Source organism: Gopherus flavomarginatus, chromosome 1 (assembly GCF_025201925.1).
Source record: "Gopherus flavomarginatus isolate rGopFla2 chromosome 1, rGopFla2.mat.asm, whole genome shotgun sequence".
Classification (NCBI taxonomy): Eukaryota; Metazoa; Chordata; order Testudines; family Testudinidae; genus Gopherus; species Gopherus flavomarginatus.
The window spans coordinates 321,742,668-321,761,177 of NC_066617.1; the positions used below are offsets into that span (position 1 = coordinate 321,742,668).

At 44.9% G+C, this 18,510-nt stretch overlaps 1 protein-coding gene across 10 annotated transcripts in view; it reads right to left on the reverse strand.

Annotated features, from left to right (window-relative positions):
* The window catches only part of NBEA (neurobeachin), an 881,590-nt gene that overhangs the window by 461,474 nt on the left and 401,606 nt on the right, over window positions 1-18,510 (reverse strand). For all 10 annotated transcript variants that reach the window (XM_050937106.1, XM_050937099.1, XM_050937102.1 and 7 more), the window contains 2 exons: window positions 14,805-14,931; window positions 7,817-7,944 (listed from right to left, as the gene is read on the reverse strand). In XM_050937106.1, the coding sequence (XP_050793063.1) occupies window positions 7,817-7,944; window positions 14,805-14,931 (255 nt within the window). The remainder of the gene's footprint in view (window positions 1-7,816; window positions 7,945-14,804; window positions 14,932-18,510) is intronic.

Genomic DNA, 18,510 nt, shown 5'->3' on the forward strand with positions numbered 1-18,510 from the left:
AACTCCAGTGGACCGGCCGGTCGCCCCCTAGAGTGGCGCCACTATGGCACTTCATATATACCCCTGCCGGCCCGCCCGCTCCTCAGTTCCTTCTTGCCGGCTACTCCGACAGTGGGGAAGGAGGGCGGGTGTGGAATGGATATGAGCAACACATCTCGAAGAACACCAGTTACAAGGTGAGTAACCGTCTTTTCTTCTTCGAGTGATTGCTCATATCCATTCCAGGTAGGTGAATCCCAAGTCTTACCTAGGCGGTGGGGTCGGAGTGAGAAGTCGCGGCCTGGAGCACTGCAGAGCCAAAGGCCGCATCATCTCTGGACTGCTGAACCAGGGTGTAATGGGAAGCGAATGTGTGGACCGATGACCAGGTCGCCGCCCTACAAATGTCTTGGATCGGCACGCGGGCAAGGAAAGCCAGCGATGACGCCTGCGCTCTGGTGGAGTGAGCAGTCACATGGCCCGCCGGAACATGGGCCAGGTCATAACAGGTCCTGATACAGGAGGTAACCCAGGAAGATATCCTCTGCGAGGAAATCGGTAGTCCCTTGACCCGGTCCGCTACCGCCACGAATAACTGGGGGGACTTGCGGAACGGTTTGGTCCTGTCCACATAAAACGCTAGCGCCCGACGGACATCTAGCGAGTGGAGCTGTTGCTTTGGGAAAAAGACGGGGAGGAAGATCTCCTGGTTAATGTGGAAAGCTGAGACCACCTTGGGAAGAAAGGCGGGGTGTGGTCTCAGCTGCACCTTGTCTTTATGGAAGACCGTATACGGGGGATCTACTGTGAGGGCCCGTAGTTCCGACACCCGTCTAGCTGAGGTGATGGCCACTAGGAAGGCGGTCTTCCATGAGAGATAGAGCAGGGAGCAAGTAGCTAACGGATCAAATGGAGGACCCATGAGCCGAGTTAGGACCAGATTGAGATCCCATGAAGGGGCAGGAGGGCGGATCTGTGGATAGAGACGTTCCAGTCCCTTCAGGAATCTCGCCACCATAGGGTGGGAGAAGATGGAACGTCCGTCCCCTCCAGGATGAAACGTGTAGATAGCCTCTAGGTGAACCCGAAGGGACGATAACGCCAGACCCTGGGCCTTGAGGGACCAGATGTAGTCCAGAATAGTGGTGATGGGAATCTCCATAGGGAGAAGACCTTTCTCCGAACACCAACAGGAGAAACGCTTCCACTTAGCCGAGTAAGTAGCCCTGGTGGAAGGCTTTCTACTGCCCAGGAGAATCTCCCGAACCGGGGTAGAGCAGTGTAACTCGGAGCCGGTCAACCACGCAGGAGCCATGCCGTAAGGTACACAGACCGAAGGTCCGGGTGACAGAGCCTGCCGTGGTCCTGGGTGATCAGGTCCGGATGAAGGGGCAGGGCAACTGGGTTGGCTACTGAGAGGTCCAGCAACATGGGGTACCAATGTTGTCTGGCCCATGCTGGAGCTATCAGAATCACACGAGCTCTGTCTCTGCGCACCTTGAGGAGGACCCTGTGTATCAGCGGAAAGGGAGGGAACGCGTAAAACAGGTGGGTCACCCATGGGATCAGGAAGGCATCCGCTATAGATCCGGGCTCCCGACCCTGAAAGGAGCAGAATGTTCGTCATTTCCTGTTCTCCCTGGACGCGAAGAGGTCCATCCGGGGACGACCCCACCTCTGGAAGAGTGAGAGGGCGACGTCTGGGCAGAGGGACCACTCGTGCGAGCGGAAGGACCTGCTCAAATCGATCCGCTAGAGTGTTTCGTACTCCCGGGAGATAGGAGGCGGAAAGGTGAACGGCATGGGCTACACAAAACTCCCAGAGACGTATCGCCTCGAGACATAGGGAAGAGGACCTGGTGCCGCCCTGCTTGTTGATGTAGAACATGGTCGTCGTGTTGTCGGTGAACACCACGACACAACAACCTTGAAGGTGATGGATGAACGCTTGACAAGCAAGACGGACCGCTCTCAACTCCCGTATGTTGATGTGGAGGTCCAGCTCCTGAGGGTCCACAGGCCCTGAGTTCTTCGGGCGCTGCAGTGCGCCCCCCAGCCCAGATCTGAGGCGTCCGTCATCAGGGATGCCGAGGGTTGGGGCGGATGGAATGGGAGCCCCGCACAGTCTACGGACTGGTCCAGCCACCACTGAAGGGAGTCCAGCACCCTTTGGGGAACGGTGACAACTGTGTCCAATGAATGTTTGGCCGGCCGGTACTGCGCGACGAGCCAAGATTGAAGAGGCCTCATGCGGAGTCGGGCATACGCTGTCACGAACGTACAGGCCGCCATATGTCCCAGGAGGGCCAGACATGTTCTTAGAGAGGTCAGCAAGGCCGCCTGCAAGCGCAGAATGATGGCCGACAGCGACTGGAACCTGGGCAAGGGTGGCAAGGCCCTGGCCAGGGTAGAGTCCAGAACGGCCCCGATGAACTCTATTCTCTGCATGGGGAGCAGAGTAGACTTGTCCACGCTGATCACGAGGCCTAGGGCAGCAAAGAGGCTGCTGATCCTGCGGACGTGGTGGCGGACCTGCAGCTCCGATGTGCCCCGGATCAGCCAGTCGTCGAGGTAGGGGAACACGTGAATGCAGCCGCGCCGAAGGTATGCTACGACGACTGCCATGCATTTCGTGAACACCCTCGGGGCCGTAGAGAGGCCAAACGGGAGGACCGCAAATTGATAATGTTGGCGGTCGACCACAAAGCGGAGGAAACGCCTGTGCTGGGGGGATATGGCGATATGGAAGTAAGCGTCCTGCATGTCGAGGGCAGCGTACCAGTCTCCGGGATCCAGGGATGGGATGATGGTTCCAAGGGATACCATACGGAACTTCAACTTCACCATATACTTGTTGAGTTCCCGCAGGTCGAGGATAGGCCTGAGGCCCCTCTTGAACTTGGGGATTAGAAAGTAGCGGGAATAAAACCCCTTGCCCTTCTCGCTCTCTGGAACCTCCTCTATGGCTCCCTTGAGGAGGAGCGTCTGCACCTCCTGACAGAGGAATTGCTTGTGAGAGGGGTCCCTGAAGAGGGACGAGGGTGGTGGGTGGGGGGAGGGGCGATGAAAACTGCAGGTGATAACCGGCCTGCAAGGTGCGCAAGACCCAATGGTCCGATGTTATTTGGGTCCACGCCGGGAGGAAAAATGAAAGACGGTTGGAAAACTGCGGGGAAGGATCCGGAGGGGAAACTGGTACTGCGCCCTCGGGCGCACCTTCAAAATGAAGGCTTGGGTCCGGGAGGGGCCTTGGCGGAGCCTTGGTTTTGCCCCGTTTGGCCACCCGACTGTCTGCGTCGGTTGTTCCTGCCGCGGCACCTATTGAGGTCCTGCCGCGGACAGAACTGAGGATACGGCCGACGCTGCTGCTGTTGGTTCTGCTGCCGGAATGGCCTGCGCTGTGTCGCAGGCGTATGCATCCCCAAAGACCGTATTATGACCCTATTGTCTTTAAGGTCCTTTAGTCTGGGGTCTGTCTTAGCAGAAAACAGGCCTTGGCCTTCGAAGGGGAGGTCCTGGATAGTATGCTGGAGCTCTGGCGGAAGGCCAGAGACCTGAAGCCAGGAAATGCGGCGCATCGTAAGCCCCGAGGCAAGGGTCTGAGCGGCCGAATCCACAGCATCTAAGGAGTCTTGTAGTGAGGTCCTCGCTACCTTTTTGCCCTCATCCAGAATGGTGGTAAATTCCTGACGGGCGTCCTGCGGTAACAGCTCTACAAATTTTCCCGCCGCCACCCAAGAGTTAAAGGAGCAGCGGCTAAGGAGGGCCTGCTGGTTCGAGACCCTGAGCTGTAGCGCCCCCGCTGAATAGACCTTGCGGCCCAGGAGGTCCATCCGCCTCGCCTCCTTAGACTTGGGCGCCGGGGCCTCTTGACCATGGCGCTCCCTGTCGTTCACCGACTGGACCACAAGGGAGCAGGGTGTCGGGTGAACATGCAAGTATTCATAGCCCTTCGAGGGGGCCATGTACTTCCTTTTCACTCCTCGAGCGGTCGGAGGGATGGAGGCCGGTGACTGCCAGATAGTAGCGGCGTTGGCCTGAATAGTCTTGATGAAAGGCAGGGCCACTCTGGTGGGCGCATCGGCGGAGAGGATGCTCACCACAGGGTCCTCGATTTCAGAGACCTCCTCTGCTTGAATGTCCAGGTTCTGTGCCACGCGTCGGAGGAGGTCCTGGTGTGCCCTAAGATCCAGAGGGGGAGGGCTGGAGGACGAGGTACCCGCCACTGCCTCATCAGGGGAAGATGACGAGGAAACCCCTGGCAACAGAGCATCCACGGGGGGTTCTGTCTGGGGCTGCACCTCCATCACTGGAGGGAGCTCTGGGTCCTGGTGGCTGGACCTGTCTTCTGCTTCCGGGGAGGGAGGGGGTCTAGACACTGTTGCCTCTGGTGGCCGGCCTTCCGCCGCAGGGCGGGGAGCGATATGTTGCGGACCCTGGGCTTGGCGGTACGCCCATGGGGTCCAAAACCCCCACTGTTGAGGCCCTCGTTCCTGAGGTGGAGGGTCCTGAAACAGGGCCGAGTGTCTGTCCTGGCCCAGAGTATAGGCGCTCTCTGCCTGAAAGGACACGGATGGTTCCCTTGAAGGCCACAGAGGCGCCGAGCCAGTTTGATAGACCTCTCTATATGCCGATGCCGACGATCTCCTCGGTGCCGAGGATCGGTACCGCGAGTCGTACCGGTGCCGGGATCGGGACCGGGAACGGTGTGGTAGTCTGTGCCGGGATCCGGATCGGGATCTGCCTCGAGGTTGGTGCCGAGAGCGGGACCGCGATCTTTGTTCAGCGCGGTGCCGGGATGGCAGTGGGGACCGGGACCTGCCACCGACGCGGTGCCGGGAGGTCGACCGGGATCGGGACCTACCACCGGCTCGGTGCCGGGAGGTCGACCGAGGAGCTGAACACCGAGGTGAACGGCTCCTAGAGTCTCGGTGCCGGTGGTAAGAGGAGCCAGACTGGGGCCGTGCAGATGCTGATCGGCGCCGCGAGTGCGACCGGTACCGCCGAGGAGAACGGTGCTGGGACTGCGAGCGGCGCCCAGAGCGCGAGCATTCACGTCTCTGGGGCGATCGGTGCCTGGACTCCGGAGACAGCGCTCTCAGCATCGGTTTGCCTCTGGAGGTTACCCGTCCCGGGGGTGCCATGGTTTGAGGCTGCGATGGCTCCGTGAGCGCTATCAAGTCCCGTGCCGAGGCAAAGGTCTCTGGCGTAGATGGGACTAACAGCTCGACCCCTGATCTCAAGGGGGAGCTAGGAGGGGCCGGACTCGACGGACCTTCCGGACCCGGAGTCGACAGCAGCCCTGCAGGCGTTGCCGCGGCCAAGTTAGGTGCCGGGCGTTCCACTCGAGCCTGCCTAGATGGTGTTGCAGACGTCGAGGGTCTTGGATCTGCTCACGGTGCCGGGGATGGACGGTGCCGGGGAGTCTTGCCGGTGCCGGCGCGGTGCGGTGCCGGAGCAGAAGTGGCCGGTTGAGCCGCCGGTACCGGAGTCAGTGCCGCTTCCATTAGGAGAGCGCGGAGTCTTTGATCCCTCTCCTTCTTTGTGCGAGGCTTAAAGGCCTTGCATATACGACACTTCTCAATGATGTGCGATTCCCCCAGGCACTTGAGGCACGCGTCGTGGGGATCGCTGGTCGGCATCGGCTTCTTGCATGCCGAGCACTGCTTGAAGCCTGGTGAACCAGGCATGAGCCCGGTGCCGGCCGCTGGGAAGGGCAACGGCCCACCCGCGAACAAGTTATACAACTATATACAATAAACAACTAACTAATATACTACTTTAAACTGTCTATAAAACTATTTACAACTACGACTACGAACAGTGTACAAGAGAGCTAGGTACGTGGAGGACAGCAAGCCGCACTCCACAGTTCCAGCAACCGACATGGCAGTAAGAAGGAACTGAGGAGCAGGCGGGCCGGCAGGGGTCTATATCAAGTGCCATAGTGGCGCCACTCTAGGGGGCGACCTGCCGGCCCACTGGAGTTGCTAGGGTAAAAAAGTTTCCGGCAAACGTGCACGCGCGGCGCGCACACCTACCTGGAATGGATATGAGCAATCACTCGAAGAAGAAGAGGTCAGAACCGCTGCAAAAGTGGGGAATGGGTGAGACGGGTGATGGTGACTCATCCCCTGGGACTAGAAGGGTTGTAAAGGGCAGGGCCAGGCCAGAGAAGCCCTCTTCCACAGAGCAGGTGAGGCAGCACCCATCCCCTGCCCCCTCTAGGTGGCAAAGTACTCGGATTGGTTAGGACCTGCTAGGCATTACGCTAGTCACCCCTTTATAGGGGGGCTGGGAAGAAATGTTTCCTTCATCACCAGATTGGTGGAGTTTTCATCTTCCCCACACTGGGTTCAGGGAGGACATTGTTAATGTGAGGCATGAAGGGAGTTACGCTATATGTTGCAACTCATTATGTAACTGTGGGGCAGATGTCCAGTGCAGAAACTCCATAGGGAAGGTGTACAGTGACCAGATAAACGGCTTGATAAAGGACTTAAAAAAGGAGGTGTTGGTTAAAGGGTGTGTGTGTGTTCGGGGCTCCTATGAATGGTACAGCAGAGAGCCAACTCTCCTTTCTTATAGACCACCTTCCTATGAGAGAAGGGCGATGGTAAGGTCCCAGCAATGGGTTGGTAGGGGGACCCGGATGAAAAAAAAAAAAAAAGGAGGGAGGGGATGGCTGACAGAAGCCCTTTGGATAGTTATTGAATGAACATGGAGTTACCTGCACTGTATACTGTTATTTGCCAGGTAGTCCAAAACATTTAATAACAAAGTTGCAGCCTGATTAAAATCATATCAAGTATTTCCTGTCCTTTTTTTGGTATAGCCGGACAACAAACATAAGGCCAATTGCCCAACAACCAGAATCATCAGACTCAAATACACTGAGCATTAAGGATAGAAGAAGGGCATGTAGTGGGGGGTGTTGGCTCTGGGCAGCGGGAGAATTACGTATTAGTATTTGGGTGGTACATGTGCAGCAGGAGGAGGAGTCTGGCTGGAGAATTTGAACACAAAGTTATGTTTTTCACAATAGCCCTTATGTAGATTGTTATGTATAAACTCTGCTGCTTTGCATGAATATCTTTGTTCATTGCAAAGAGTAACTATTTACATATTGTGAATAAAAATAGTGTAGGAAGTCTATTCATTTCGCTTCCTAACACTTTATGACCACTAGGAAATCAGGACAATATGTAAATATGAACTAAAAGCCTTTTAAAAGGTTCTGAGAATGTTCCATTCAATAATAACTACACTTCAACCTCCCCAACCCAGCCCATGTTGCAAAATATGTAAAATAAGGTAGCGATTTGCCTATGTAAATTCATCTGCACATGATGGTGAGTAAGAAGGGTTACTTATCATGGAATCTTCCATTTCTATCTCCATACATTATCTATCTTAGCACACAGTCTCCTTCCTTTTTGTCCCAGGTTCAATTATTTTGATCTGCTCTCTCATTTTTCTAGTCTCTTAAAAATCAGACTGAGTGACTTACAGTATTTATAGTATTTTAAAGTTAATATATATAAATTAAAGTTAAGTATGTTGTGTTTGTTTGGAAGCCAGGATGAACAGCTTGTTTATGTACCCAGGGTGCCACTTAAAAAAACAAATCAAGAAACTGGGAACAAAAGTAGTCAATTTTCATGACTCCACAGGCATTACTCAAATAGAAAATACGTTACAGGAAATGAAACAATATCTACCTAAATTTCTTAATGCACCACTAAATAGTTATATAACTTCCTCTGAAAAGGAAAGATTAATTCACAGCTCATGTGCATATAGCCAAAATATTAGTAATTTAATAATGGTTCAGTACCTTCAATCAGCAGTTCTTGTCCGTGACTGCCCAACAGCGTACGTGACAAGAAAGGGGCGAAGTCTACAAAAATTTCACGCAGGAGTGGGGCCACTTTTTCTAAAGCTCTTTCAAGCTTTGCAGTGATGCTGTTGAAAAGAAAGCATGTAAATTGAAGGCAAATAAATATCAGCAATTAAATGATATTACATTATGTCTATTTACTAATTAAGGCAATAAGTATCAGTGTGTCTTCTGATAATGGAATGACTGCAATTTGATCATCAATACAGTGTTTAAAAAGCATTATTTATGTTAGCAAAGAAATTGTAACACTCATGTCCAGCTCAGGAAAATGATGTCTCACTAACTTAGCAGGACTTATAAATCAATACAAAATAGAAAACATTTTATTCTAATTTTTTAGGGATGATGAGAGAACCCCAGGCATCAAAATGCAAGTCCTCTTCATCTATCATCTCAACTAATGATGTATGTTTGTTGTGCTTAAAAAAAAAAGAAAAGACCATGATTTTACTACAAAAACTTATGGTAAGATATAAACCTCAATGAGTTTACCTTTAAAATACAGACAATTTAATTAAAAGGTGAAAATACTGCAGCATGGAAAATGTCCAACTTTTAAGTGTTCTCATTGTGTGCAATTGTTTTTTCCCAAATGATCTTTCACATCCATGAGGCAAGAACTCTCAATACTGAAATAGCCAAACTGGATGTACCTGATTTCACAGAAATTAATTGTTCTCTTTATATCACCTTCCATAATGAAGAGTCTAATATAATTTGTCTTTGTTGTACTGTTTATTCTGTATTTTGTATTACACAAGTGAACAGAGTATCTATCAATAACTGCATTTTAAATATCTCTAAAATATGCACGAATGTGCACTGGCAGTTGCTCTGCAGCAACAATTTGCACTCTCAGTATTTCATAATTTTTCCCAAACTTCAGAAGCATGAAGGAGAATTTTTAATGATTAAGACCACCTCATACAAATATTCTTGCTTTCTTGATAAACTTTCAGACAACAAAATCTAGCTTTGAGATGTTAGGCAAAATGGAGCACGTGATAGGGATGGGAGTCAGGAGACCTGGATTCTACTTACTGGCATTGCCACTTACTAGCTGTGTAACCTTGGGTAAGTCATATCACCTTTCTGCACCTCTGTTTTCATACTTTCCCTTTCTCTGGCTTGTCTATTTAGATGGTAAGCCTTTTGGAGCAGGGATTATTTCTCAGTATCTGCTTGTACACAACCTACTGTTGTGCAAACTTCTAGGTGCTACCCTAACATAAATATTAAGTAATAATCCTTTGTCTAGAGCAGAACCTTCAGGGGGCACACGGCAGGGCCTAGGCCAGCCCCCATGGGGCGCAGTGAGGGAGCACCACCCAGCACTACTCTGCCCCCAGCCCAGCTCCGCCCTCAGCCAAAGCTCCACTCCACCCCCAGCCCAGCTCTGCCCTCATTCCCTCTCCCCCCTCAGCCAGCTCTGCCTCTAGCCCGAGATCCCCCCCATTACCCATTTCTGCCCCCAGCTCTGTCTTCAGCCCAAGCTCCACTACTGAACCAACTGTGCAGTTATGGAGGGTGGGGCATGGACAGAATCCATTACTGGTAAGTGGGGCACAACAGGAAAAGTTTGGGCACCACTGGTCTAGAGTTCCAAGTTTATCAGGTGCTATTAAATAGTCAACATGTGCTATTTCATCGTGACTGAGTTATTGTAGTCCCTTGGGCTTACCATGCATGTAACTCCCCTCCCCATCAGTGGCTTGACAAGCTATTTCCTTCTCCTCTTTCAAATCTGTACTAAAGATTCAAAGTATTCAGTGTTTACCACAACAGATGAATCATTAGTTTAAAAACACAACAGGAAACTAGATTTTTCCTCTTTTGGGCATTTAGTAGTCTGTGTCTTCGGACTGCATGCCGTTGGGGGCAAAAACCATTTTCTTTTACAGCACTGAGAACATTATTGTTCTTAATTATTTAAGTGCTGACATTTTAAGTACAGGAAGAAACTAAAATTATTGATGATATCTGGAATGATGAATTCTGAGTTTTCAAAGGCATCCACTACATATAGAACTATATATAAATAAAGTTCATATGAAAGTCTTTAACTTATAATAAACAACATAAACCAGATGACATTAATACAGATCAGAAGCTCTCTTCCAACAACTCAAAATCATTTTGATTCTTTTCTTGCAGTGCATTGCACTGCTGTTTGTACTAGCTGAAATTCAGATACTGGATTTGAAGAACTCTACAGTTGCTGCTAGAGATAAGGAAACAAAAAAAACAGAACAGTGCAGAACCCCACCAATTTTTATTTATTTGTTTCACTGTAGACATGTTCACAACTCCTGAGTTTGGAGTTCACTTCACCTTGAAAACTTCAAGTGAAATTTGAGTGTACAAAGCTGATGTTTGCAAGTTTTGAAATGTATATGAACTCTCCTGATCTAGCCACATAATAGGGATGGGAGATTTTGTGGCCTGTTACTTGACATTGTTCTTGATGACTTTGACAGATGCCTCTCTGGGTTCTTCAAGTTTAACTGATTAGCAGACTCCTGGTATCTTCACTCCTCACGGGGTTGTCAAATTAAGCTGGCCTCCACAAAGATACAAAATATATTTTCAAGGGAGTGTGTGCCTTGCTGGCTGTTCCCCTACCCAAACACACACACAGCAGTAAAGTGGCAGTGAGACAGGCTATTCTGGTGCTGCAGCTGCCTGCAACAGCCACTTACCTATTCTGTGAAGCTAGAATAGCTCAGAGTACAATGTGCAGTAATAAGGAAACCCCATGTAGGGAGTAAATATAATCCCTCTTCACTTCTGAAATAAGGGACTTTTAAGAGTGTTTTGCAGTAACTTGATGCTGCCTTTTCCACTCAATTTGCAGATGTTCAGGACAAATTGGAAATTCTCTAATCCTTTTTCCCCCCCCCCCAGTTTAGTCCAATTCAACAGTGGATCAAATTTAAAGTATTTGAATTGTCTGACATTCACATGAAAGACTCTGCATCATATTAAAAATACCTTGTACCATCCAGTTCTTCTCTTCTGAAGTTGTTCAGATATTAGAATGATGAGGGCCTCAAAAGTACGTATACAGATGTGATAGACAGGATCCCTGTTTGATTAAGTGGGTCAACTAATAAAGAGACTGTTCCTGCTCTCTCTGAAGTGAATAGGGGTTTGTCATTGACTTCAGCAGGAGCCAAAGTGCACCCCAAATTGCTGCCAGCAGGTAGAATAAGTAAACATTTGCCTGAAGTAGTACAGAGGACTGAGTTCCCTATCCATGATCAAAAGTAACTGAAGCTTTCTCCCAATCACTGGTCTCCATTTCGAGCTATAGGTCATACAAAACTCTTCAGGATGGCATTATAGAAAATGAACTAATTTCACGCATCAACAAAATAGTCTCAATAACCTGCATTCCACTGGTCACTTGAATAGATTTATAAGAATACAGAACCTTCTCAGATCATTCTCCCCTATGTAACATTATTAACCTAGAGTTGATTATAATAGGAAATTATAAAATATGGAGATTACATACTACTCCTTACATAGACAAGACATTTACTGCCCACAGTATATTGAATCACAAAATTAACACATCTCTGGAGGCTTCCCAGTAACAATCTAGGAAGGTTTTAAAGTTTGAAAATTAATAATTTCTTAACTTTGCAGATTGAAAGAAACACAACCCAGAAATTTGGGGGAAAGTCTGGAAAATTTAGACTGGAAATGTATGTTTTAAGACAGAATCAAGTAGATTGAAATGAAGATTATTATTAAATGCAGAGACTTGATAACTTTTTCCCCAAAGCAAAAAGTGTCACCCTGGGGAGAGGTCTCACTACTTATTAGTATGGTTGATTACACAGGAAGTATGTAATAAATTCACCTCTACAATTAATAATCAATTTTAATCATACAGTCACAAAGAAGGATTGAAGAGGTTTTCTTTAAATTATCTAGAAGGTTATACATCCCAAAGAGGAAGACAGAAAAACAAACTAAATGACTAACTGGCAAAATGCCAGCTACACAAAGGTGACCCGTATTAAAGGTTTTACTAGATGGAAAAGTAACTGGGGAGAAAATTAGGTATGCAGTTAGTTTACCTCAACCTGTACAACTTCCAGGCTTAGATGGATTGCCTGTCAGAGTTGATTAAACCTACCAAGAATGGCTATGGCAGCTTTTATTAAATATACTTTTATTCAGAGTACTCTCTCTCCAGGGAAGCTAACCATCTGTCCTGGAATATTTCCTTTTGCAATATGCTTTGAGCTAAATAAAAATCCAGATTCTCAAGACCTATATGTTTCCTTAACAATGACTCCAAAATTCTATCTAAAAAACTTACCTTTTTCAGTAAGGATTTATTATATGGCAGATCCACCAGTTTAAACTTGGAGAAAGCAACGCTGTATTAAATGGTAGTCAAGAGAATCTACTTAATCTAAAAAGTGTGCAACTCACTAAAATGGAAGATTTTTCAAACACACAGTGATGACTGCCATTGTATTTGCATTTATATCCTCAGTTGGACTTCAGACTCAAAGAGGCTAAGCTGCATCCTGGTAGATGTTCTACAATTTTATCTTTTCTACACAGAAATAACACTGTCATAAATGTACAACTTTCAGTGGTCATCAGTCACTAGAATCAATAATTTGTTTTTCATCTGGCAATTCAATTATTCAGCTTTCAGGTATTAAAACTATTCCTTGTGACTTCTATAGCTCTCCAAGAACTCTAAACAAGAGCCAAGACTTACAATAAGCTCATTTATACACATTTTAAATAAACAAGAAAAATTAAACAAACAACCTTATATTCCAGTGTATTTTAGTTTAAATTGACAGAGCACTGGACTGGGAGTCAGGAGGTGTGGGTTCTATTCCAATCTCTATTATAGACCAGCAGTGTGGTCTTGGGCAACTCACTTCACCCTCCCTCTCATGCTAGTTCAATCTTGTCTACTTAGATTTTAAGTTGTTTGCAGCAGAGACTTATTTCTGTGTAAATTCAGCTTCAAGCACAATGGGGGTCTCAATTCCATTTGGAACCTCTAGGTGCTGCTATAATATATACTGTATATTGAAAAAGCACTCTCTCCCTCCCCCACTCCAGTGAATTGTGGGGGTTTTCACCTGCTCTGCACATTTTATCCACCGGGTTAGTCCCAGACATCTAATAATGAAGTTGTGGCCTACTATACCCGTATCTAATGTCTCCTGTCATTCTTTCAGCATAGCCAGACAACCAATCAGTTTATGTCAGTAGGCCTGCCTGCTACACTGGCTCTCCCTCCATTCACTGCTTTGCACAATGATTTTATTATGGCAAATCATGTAAGTGGTGAAAAAAGACAGGACAATCCCATAGGAATCAATCATAGAATTAAAAGAAAATACGACTAGCAGCCTCTACTATCATTCAGAATCGGCACATGGATGGAAGTAGGGGACATGGATCCAATGCTCTGAAGTGGTGACAAAAACGCTTCTCTTACTTTTTCAGTTATACTAACAGTTTTAAAGCTGCAGCATTAGAACTGGTACTGGTCAGAACATGGAATTTCTGTTCCATGGGAAATTCCAACATTTTGAAATTTATTTTTGTTCCAAATGAGAATGAAAAGTCAAAATTTTGAAATTTCCCACAGGAATGAAATTCCAAACATTTTAGAATAATAAAAACCATAACTTTGTTTCTATAGCATCAAACCTGTTTTGTTCCAATAACGTCAAAACACTTCATTTCTTGTTAAAAATAAAGTTCTAGGATATATTCTGGATCCAAAATGTTTCTTAATAAGCATTGCAACAATATTGTTTCTAATGTGCTAGTAGAAAACATTATGACTGCTGCACTGGTTAAAATGGTTCAAAAATAAACTCCTTAGAAGACCAGCTTTAATTATAAGATTTGACATAGTTTGGTATCTGAGCACTTCAAAGACTGGTTTTATCCTTTCTATTATACAGTGAGTAATTTTTTTCTGCAAAGGTTTCTGTTTCTACTTGGCAATGTGGGCTTTTAGAAGTTTTGTATGGAATTTTCTTATTAACAATATTAAATGTGGTAAACTTTAGACAAATGTTGTAAAACATTGGTCAACGCTTTTAATAAAGTATTAGCGCCTGAAACTATTTTAAACAACTTATTTTAAAGCAACATTTTTTCAGTGAAATGTAACACTAACATTTTAGCACTTAAAGATATTATTTTGTATGACTGACTATATTAACTATTGTTTTGTTGAAGATCATATTAACAACATATCTTGACATGATTATATGTTCTACCCATCTTAGATACTCATATAGTTGTCATCGCTGTTGTATCTGAGGACCTCACATATATCAGAGCACATAACTTCTCTGTGAGGTAGGGAAGTATTATTATCCCCATTTCACAGATAGGCAAGTCGGGCACAGAGACTAACTGATTTGCTCAGGTCACAAAGAATATCTGAAAAAGCAGGAAATTGAATCCAGATCGCCCATAGCTGCAATCACTGGACCAGCCTTCCTCCCATTCTAACATTCCAAACTAGCACATTTATTGGTGTATACCACCAATTGGGATTTTGTTGTGGAAGTATAATTCTATTCAAGTCTATGTAGGTGCTTATACTACCCTCACCACCATAGTCTCTGAGGGCCTTCCACTAATGCATTGTGCCATATGACTAACATCACCACTTAAAACACTACTGCAGCGTTGTGATTAATTAAGCCAATATCTAGAAAATAATAAAATAAATAAATATATAAAATTGAACTCACTTCAAGGCTAGCAGTATGTTTCAGTTATTTTAATAACTATTGTGCATCCTCCCAGGATATTTTATAAATTTCATTTCTGCATTATTTTGGTTATTGCCTGTGTGATTTTGTTGTGCCATGAGAAAGACAACTAAAATAAAATTATAAAGTATGCACACCTCATGTTTTCAGCTGAATCTTCTGGCATTGGAGCAACAGTTTGTACAGCCGGAAGATTTTTACTGGTAGCACCATTCACAAAGCTAGAGGATGAAGAGGAAGAGGAAGATCCTGAATCCACTGCACCTGTTACCAAAAGAAATTTAGATTTTATTTCAGTTTGAAAAATACAAATTTTATAGATTTTAAATTCAGTGGTGTTTCCTGTCATGTCAGTCTATTTTAAAAGTAAGTAATAAATCTTATCCATTAAAAAAATTAAGAGCTTTAACATATAAATAACAGAATGATTCACTATGCTAATGAGGCTATAAGTTTTTGACATTGCTCTGCATATTTACAATTAATTTATGTCTACTGCTAAATTAGACAGTCGTATGTTACAAATTAGAATGTATTTTAACATAAAAATGAAGGGAAACCACAGATCAAAGTACAATGTAACATAAAATGAAATGGCCTGAAAATCACAAATATATATAATTTAAAAAAGGTTCAAAAGAAAAATGTTCCTTCCTCCTAATTTCACTGCTGATTTAATTATTTTTATAGATGAGTGAACTCTGCAAAGCTACATATTAATATTTTATATAGCACTTTTCATTCTCAAAAGCTCTTTTACAAACATTAAATAGCAGTTCTGGAGAAAAACAAACAAAATAAAAATGAGTCTTACCTCTTGTTCTCAATGATCCTAAAAATAAATTCCACAGGCTAAAATATTTTCACACCATTGTATGAGACAAGCTATCATCAGAATGATAAAGCCATATTCATTATAAGTTTGTGAGGTGTGTGTGTGTGTATTAAATAAGTATCACATACACCTAGGGTGACCAAACATCCTGATACTAGGAGCTTTTTCTTATATAGGACCCTACTACATCACTCATATACCCTGTCATTTTTTCACACTGGCTGTCTGGTCATCCTATACAGGGCTTTGGAGTGGAGCCCGGAGCTCAAGCTTGGAGCAGCTCTGGAGCAGTGGAGCTGCAGGTTTTTGCCTGGAGCAGAGCCGGAGCACAGCTCCAAATCCCTAATTCTATATGCACCTCAGTTTACCTCCTTGGTATTCTCTTGCCTGACTGGAAGGACCTAACTCAAAAGAGGTTATATGGGAGGAAAGTAAACAATGACAAAGGTAATACACTCTTGAGAGAATACCAATGGCCCTTGAGGAAACAATGGAGAAGCTATTAATTGGGGAACATCCCTACCTGACTTCAACCAGCCTGGAAAGGTTTGCTTCATTCCAGACCTGAGTTTAGGATCAAAGGGGATATTAAAATCCTAAAAGATGTTGCCCTAAAAAAGGAAGGTGGGTTGTCAGAAGCTGTACAGGAAGGAGATGCTAACAGAAACATAGAAACAGCAGTAAGCAGGCTGTCTCTCCCATCCCAGAGGTGAAGGTAACTGGGATGAAAAGAATTTACAAAAGCTTTCAAGGAAACATTAAGGTTTAGATAAGGGAAAATAGGCATATAGGCCTTTATTGTTTTTACCCTTTGCTCTGCCTGCTATATACCCTTTGGATAAATAAAAAATGCTTTGTTTTCAGGAAGCTGTTTTTACTATAATTAGTCACTGTCACAGGCTGCCAGAGGAAAAGGGCTTGCAGATGTCAAACCCAGTTGGGCATGTCCAGTTAAGACAGTTTGGAAACAGGATGACTGTGCCCAGAAATCCAGCCAAAGAGTGGTAGGAGTGCATGGGTACACTGAAGAGAGGAGTCAAGGTACTGAAATCTGTTGCCAAAAGGGTGCACTTGAGACATACTAATAGAGGTCTAAAATCTAAACTTGCCCTGTGACATGGTGATAATCGGATTTTGACTGTGACATGATGACTTGGAATGTGACAGCTTGTTTTAATATTTTGTTTTTTAAATAATTGTCCTAAAGACCTTAGTGAAGAATACTTTTCTAAGATGAAGTTATATCCATGTGACATTTGTGGCATATTGTAAAAACTACAAGAAATAGAGGATGTTGGGGGACATCTAGTGTCTCTGAATGACTGAATAGCATTTTCTCCATCTCAGTAAACTATTGCTTAGTTCATTTTACAATGTAGTATTTGCCTTAATAGAACCATATAATTCATAATATTAATTACTGCAGGTATATTACTGAATCACCTGAACTGTAAATCCCACCCTTCGGCTAATTAAATGACAGAAACCAAGCAATCCCCCCACAAAGCCCCAAAGCAAACAAACAAACAAAATCATGACTTGACTCTCAATTGAAGCAACATGTTTATATTTTCAGTGCGTTAGATATAGCCAACAGCTTCTGATTTGCAATTTATCATTGCCACATATACACTTTTTAAAACATGGAAATTAAGTTCTACCTTTTGGAAATGGAGGGAGGCAAAGAACAGCTTTTAAACTATTTCCAGAGATCAGACAGTTAGAATAAATATTCAGGTGAATTCAGGCATAAAAAGCTTTACAAAAAGGAATAAGCCCAAAATGGAAACGAACTACCTTACCCAAAGATCAGTTAAGAAGCTCAGAACATTTGTAGTTCTGAGAAATTAAATGGGTAAAATTGGCTGAAATATTTTCCAGTCAATACTTTACCAAAAATCTGGTATGCCAAGTCTGCTAGACAAAAAGGGGTACGATAAAAAGAATACACAGAAGGTGCAGGCATAACTATGAAAAAACTAACATTTACCCACAGTCAACACACTGTGGCATCTGATACCACAGTATTTCCCTGTACTGTACTTAGAATCATTGTGCTTTCTTAATAGCAATCACTATACAAAGAAGAGCTATTCAGTTGATTTAAGGTATGGAGTGCTTAAAGTAACGATGAGAAGATCTGAGGCGTAAAATATCATTTAGAGAAAAAACTTTAATATAGGACTGTCTTACGGTATATGAGGGGATTACAAACAGAACTTGAACTAAACAGAAACAGGCAAACAAATAGAAATGTTTACAAAAGTGTTAATTTAATTAATTTATAGAGCAATTTTTTTCCTCCAAAGATTAATTAACATTTCTATGGGCAATGTCCTGTAAGCGAGAGTTAAAAGTGACCTGCAAAGGAAAAAATAAGTGCATTTCCTATTTTATTTTATGAAGCAGAAAGAATGCTAGGAAGATTTCAGCCCTCTTCCCCCTCAACAGATTCTATTTTTCTCAACCCTTGACTGAAGTTGAGGAATGTTATATCATGGAACTAACTCTCAACTACCAATAACCTCCTCTCTCAATTCTGTGTCATTGCTCTGATATTTGTGATATCATAATCCTACCCAGTCTCCTGTCATCCATAGATTCTTCCAGCGTAGGCAGCCTCTGAACTTCTAATGTAACAAATAAAAATTAAAGCCCCACCCCTCAAAGGCCTTCCTTATAGCATAGTAACCAGGGTTGCCAGGCATCCAGTTTTAGACAGGAACGCCTGGCTGAAAAGGGATCGTGGCGGCTCCGGTCAGCACTGCTGCCCAGGTCATTGAAAGTCCAGTTGGCTGCCCACAGTGGGGCAGGCCAGGGTGCCTGCCCTGCTCCACCCAGCTCCCAGGAAGCTGCTGGCATCTCCCTCTGGCACCTAGGTATAGGGGCAACCACAGGACCTTTGTGCACTGTCCCCACCCCAAGCGCTGTCTCCGCAGCTCCCATTGGCTGGGAACCACAGCCAATGGGAGCTGCAGAGGCAGCGCCTGCAGGCAGGGTCAGTACAT